Source organism: Temnothorax curvispinosus, unplaced genomic scaffold, assembly GCF_003070985.1.
Source record: "Temnothorax curvispinosus isolate PA1 unplaced genomic scaffold, ASM307098v1 QBEX01017316.1, whole genome shotgun sequence".
Taxonomy (NCBI): Eukaryota; Metazoa; Arthropoda; class Insecta; order Hymenoptera; family Formicidae; genus Temnothorax; species Temnothorax curvispinosus.
This window is the reverse complement of record NW_020227096.1, coordinates 1-5,600: the sequence shown is the minus strand read 5'-3', so window position 1 is coordinate 5,600 and position 5,600 is coordinate 1. Positions and strand designations below refer to the sequence as shown.

Sequence of the window (5,600 nt, the reverse complement as noted above, 5' to 3'; positions counted from 1 at the left end):
CATATTATACATAGAGATATTATACTTTGGGTAGGTAGGAACACGAAGGGATTGTAACTCGTACTGTTAATTATATGGAAGGGTAAAAACCATAGTGTCATAAGTCAAACTTTTTAAAATATTGACTCGTGTGCATAGATGCAATCTATACAATATATAAATTGCATTTATGCATACAAGACAATATTTTAAAAAATTTGACTTACACCACTATGGCTTTTACCTCTTCATATGTAACATTATTTATAAGAAAATTATTGTAATAAAGAATTATAAGGAAACGTATAATAAATTTGAAATTGTATGATATTAATGCCGGATATATTATACGAAATCAACAGAAGACGCTTAAGATAATAACGGTGTTTATTATTTATCTATAGAATTTCACATTTAAAAAATTATCGTTAATTATTATAAATTTCACATAAATGTGAAGGTTTGAATCAACGCTCAAATAATAGCTTCTTGCTTGCAAAATTTGACATTTATCTGAAAATTAAAATTATAAAATTACGATTATATTTTTCAAAATTATGAGATACAAAATTCGTAATAATTTTGAAGAATGTAATTTTAATTTTGTAATTTTAATTATCGTAATTCGTTATTAATTGTAATACGCAAGATGGAAGCGCGGCCGCCGCGGCCAGAATATCCCCTCCAGCTGGCTAGTTCGGACACGAACCATTAGCACGGACGCAAACCATGTACGGTTACCGAGCGATACGACGTAGTTGAGTTGCACTTTCTCAGGCGGCGCGTCGGAAAATGCAACACAGCAACAGACGAAAAAGGCCGGGATGGCCTCTCTCAGGTTTCTCTCTGGTATAGGTGTATGTAAATCTGCGGATATCCAACGTTCAGATTTTTAAGAATAATTAACGGATTCCTACTGTAGTTTCTTTTAATATTATAGCTATACATTGAATTTATTGTATATTTCCAGATTCTCAGGATCGAATTATTTCATTAAAATTTTATAATTATTTATCAAGTGTAATAACGTCTGTTTTCTTTTAGAACCTAATGCAGAAACATCGATTTGAGCGTTTCCGAGTAGGAAAATCTAGAAAGAATAAAGAAATTAACTCTCATCGTCGATGCATGACTTTTTAGAACACCATTTAAATGACGTTATTAATACGTAACATTTGAAAAGAGACAATCTCGAGCGTCAAGGATTGTCAAAAATGTCGAGGTCTTCATAAGCTATTATACGAGCTATTATAAGTAAGCAAAATGGATTGCTTAAAGTTACTGGAAACTCTTGATATATTCGGCTGCACCGGTATTTGCATAAGTACCGAAAGCTCGCAGCTGCTGCAGAATTCGCTGCTCATTTTGCAGACGGAAAATCACTTTCGAAAATGTTACTATTGGGGCAGGATCAATGGGATACAAAACGACTATCACGTCGCGTACGGTTACGAAAAGGATTGCATGAACGGTCAGGTATATTATTACAGGTAAGGAATTTCTTGAATTTTTCGCGAATTGAAGCCCTTTTGAAAAAAGATACTGTTGAGATATAAAGACAAGTTTATGATACATAAAACTTGTCCGTACAATTGTTTTAACTACATTAATAAGAAAAAATATTTGTTAATTAACTTGGTTAAAAATTGTTAATATCACAAAACCAATCTCAGATTTTAGAAGAAAAAAATTAATTACTTTTATAAAAGGAATTTCTATACGTTTGTTTTAATGCTAGTTTTAGGCAAATAAAAATAAATCGAAATAACGTTTATTTCTGACATTTCTTTTTACAGCACAGATGGTATGAATTGGCTACTGCTGCCAAAAGCGACGAAATGCGGACGATTTCTGAGCCCCTTGGCGATTAATAAGTTCGAAGGTGATCCATCCATCGTCACGAACGTTTACGACGTCAATCCACCGTTTCCGCCAAATGAGGATCCTAAGACTTATTACGAGGTAATTGCGAACAATGACTTTTTCTTTAAATTTGCTCTGAGAAAAATCGACTCAAGAAATTTAAGAAATTTGTTGCGACGATTCGGCTTCTTTGAATATTAATGTATCTTAAGAGTATTTTATGTCATTTTTTACATCTTCAGAGGTCTAGTTTCTTAGAATTCTAGTTTAATCTAATCTTAATGAAAAGATATATAAAAATGACGTTTTAGGATCCTATGCCGAAGGAATTGAAGGAAGAGGATCGTCTCGCGGCCACCGTGGAATCGATTACCGAGGATGCTGCGATCATTCCGCGAGGGGCCTGGTTCAAGTGCCCGAACGGCGATGTGATCGAGAATTCGAGTTTCGGCGGCCTGCGCGAGGTGGACGCCGCGAATCTGAAATCCTATTTGCACGCCCGTCCCCCGAAGCAGAAGTGGAACGTGAATTTGTCGTCCCGGTCCGATTACAATTACGCGCTGGACTTTTTGGACAGCACAGACATGGACGTTCCTCAGGGTATAAACAGCGACGAAGCGCAAACTTTAATGTCGAAGACAGGAATAAAAAAAATGCGTGAAATAACGCTAAACGCGATATTCGACATTGTTCTAAGCGATAAAGTTTGGAGTTGAACGGCATTGATTTAACTTTTCTTTTATGTTCCCAGTCAATAATCTATTATATATAATTTAACATCTATATTTCTGTTTTCAGAATGTTGGAATCTGCAGTTTCTCTTGGGCGGTCGTCTGGCCGTTGTGCATAGCTTGTATTGGCACGGAATGACTTTCTTCCACAAGTTGAACTCTCCTCATCATGGATTTTTATACGTTGGACACGGAAAGAAGAATCTAGATCTTCCGTTCATGATCTGATGCGAGATACACAAACGATTGTGCGAGATTACATAAATTGTTACGGGGAAACGGCATTAATATAATAAATGATGATGCTATATAATTCAAATTCCAAACGTAAATGTATAATATAGAAACGACGTCATTTCGGTCATTTAGTTTATTTTAATGCAATATGTCCGTAAAGCGAAGCAACGCGATGAGTTGCAAGAGCGAAACCATCCGGTTGAACGATCGGTTAATCGATACGCGCGTCGATGTAATTCGTAACGCTATTGTCCTTAATGTCCGTTCCCGTCACAAGAATCCGTTGTTCGCTCGCATTCCTGCGTGTATTTATTTGTGTCCGCTTTCGGCGACGTCCTCGACTTCGCGACAATGTTAAATTTCGTGCTTCCTGCTGAACGCGTGTGTGTCCTCGCGTCGATTTGTCGGTCGGAATTCCGCGAAGAGGAAATTCGGCGTGGCTTATAGTTGGAACGGCTTGAATCGCGAGGAAACGATCGAGTTCTGAGAGTTGCATATTTATAATTCTCGTTTTAATGTGAAACTGATGACAATTTACATTACTTTATTTTAATAGTTAATAAAGTATTATACAATAAAAATATCGTATTTTGCATTTATGTGAAGACATGCATAAAGGAGATTAATATAAATGGATTTGTATAAACAATTATTAATATCAAAATTGTATGTGGTATTACTCGTACATTTTCCGCAGATTGATCAAGCGTATGATTTAATTGGAATACATGCATGCGTTACATATGTTTAGCAAATTTTAAATACGTAGCACGTGGTAGTATTTAATAAACATATAATGACGACAGTATTTAAATACGGTTAAACAGTTTTTGGCAATACATTTAAATGTATATATAATAATGTAGTGAGGCAGTGATCGCGATCATTTTTTCTTTGCCGCGCTTTTCACTGCTTGTAGTTCTTTTGTCGTAAGCGAGAATAAGTAGGTATCGGGAGTATTTCAGGAAAAATATCGGACAATTATCGAGTTGCACATAAATACAATCAGCGGTAAATGACCTTAGACACAATTTACCGAAATTCCAATTTCGTGTCCACCGCATCTAACGAAACACACGCCCTTAATCGAGGATCCTCGTGAGCGTTATTCGGATAAACCCGCGTTTCGAGGTTTCGCGCGTTTTCGTGAGTCCGTCGCCGTCATTCGCCGCGACGCCGCCGGATGGCGTCACCAGGTCGACGCGAGCGCGGCGGCCGGCGCACCTAACCTGCCGGCTGCCGGGGGGAGACGCACATTGCACAAGCGCAGTCGAGCGGCCAAGACGAACGCAGTGACCCGGCGTCTCGGCGAGTGAAGTGTCCGTTGATTTGCGGAGTGATCCCCGACAGTTTGCGGCCCGTGCCTTCCTTTGCGGATCCGACGAGGACGCCACGCCGCGTACGGTGAGTGCTAGCGTGTAATCGTGTCTCGGGCGAGCGAGCGTTTCGCGCTCGCGGACCCGCCTGTCGCCGCCCCGGGATTTCCGTTACTCCGGCCGCAAAAACCCCGTAAAGTCCCGCGTACGCGCGTCCGACCGGCCGGAGAGAGAAGCCGGCTTCGCGAGACGCGATCTCGTCTGTCGCCGGCGATCACGTGGAAGTCTCGGGAGAATTTTGATCGAATACGGGCGTCTCGAGTCCGTCTGGAGTATCGGTCCATCCGGGATGCTCCGCTATCCGGGGAAAAGTACATCTTTTTTTTTTCCCCGGTTAGAAATTTTTCTTCTCCTCTTTCCCCCTTCCTCCGCGGCCGGCGACAGGCGATGGATTTTGCTGTTCGTGCGCGAACGACACGTCGTCCTGGAGTCGAAGTAAGAACTCTGTGTATTTCTCGAAACTTTACGCAGAACAGGAGTCATTCTGACGAAATATTGAAATTTTTACCGGGGGCACGAACCTATTTCCGTTGATTGTTGAAATGCATCCGTTTCACGGTATTGCTACGACGGTAAATTAATCGGAGCAAATCGGGATAAATTGTTGGGATATATCTTGGGTTTTTTTTTTCGTCGATTGCACCGTCAAAATTTATAACAAGAAAATGCCGGTTTTGTCCGCGCACGTTTTTGCAGACACCGCGGCCGTTAAGATATTTATTATCGTCTCTTGTTTGTGGACATTCCGCCTTTTTGTGTTTACGCATTTATGCGAGCTTGTCGTCGCGCTCGATTCAAGGTTAGCAGGGTCAAAGAGAATTACGGACCTGTCGTTGCCTGGGCAAGAAGCACGTTTCTTGCTCGTCTCCCCCTTCGGGAAACGCGTAGAGGGCAGTTAATTCTCTCCCGGGTCCATGTGCCATTTTGTTAGTTCGACATCTGTTTGACGCGATAAAAATTTTACATTGCTCGAATGTTCATGTAGCATGTGCCGAATGTTGGTATACTTCGTGTACCGATATGTGCTAAGAATACTTTTCCATAATCTTGAACTAAACGGTAAGATAATAAACAAAATTTCGGTATTACGGCCGGTTTTCATAGTCCGATCTTACACCTGTTTAAGATCGTCTTAACGGGCTAGAGAACCTTGACAAGCAGAAATTTATCTTTTTTTTTAAATTAAATATTTAAGAAACAAAAAACTAAGTATTTGAAACTTTGGGACACGATTCTATCTTTTATGGTTATTTTAAAAGAAATATTAATATTAACTTATTAATTTATTGTCTTAACTTATTAACTTATTGTCTACTTTAAGTACTACGAGGGTCGGTATGAAAGTTATGTCTCCTAATTTTTTTTTTTTTCAAATCTGGTGCCATAGAAAATGTGAGTTGTTACTTGAAGTCTC

The 5,600-nt window shown here is 39.6% G+C and overlaps 1 protein-coding gene across 1 annotated transcript; it reads left to right on the top strand.

Annotated features, from left to right (window-relative positions):
* The first annotated feature begins 1,068 nt into the window (after nucleotides 1-1,068).
* On the top strand, nucleotides 1,069-3,196 carry LOC112467429 (radial spoke head protein 9 homolog). The gene is made up of 4 exons (XM_025036062.1): nucleotides 1,069-1,469; nucleotides 1,776-1,941; nucleotides 2,154-2,442; nucleotides 2,641-3,196. Exons 1-4 carry the CDS (start codon nucleotides 1,243-1,245, stop codon nucleotides 2,799-2,801), a joined length of 843 nt encoding a protein of 280 aa, XP_024891830.1. The 5' UTR covers nucleotides 1,069-1,242; the 3' UTR covers nucleotides 2,802-3,196.
* The last annotated feature ends 2,404 nt before the right edge of the window (nucleotides 3,197-5,600 follow it).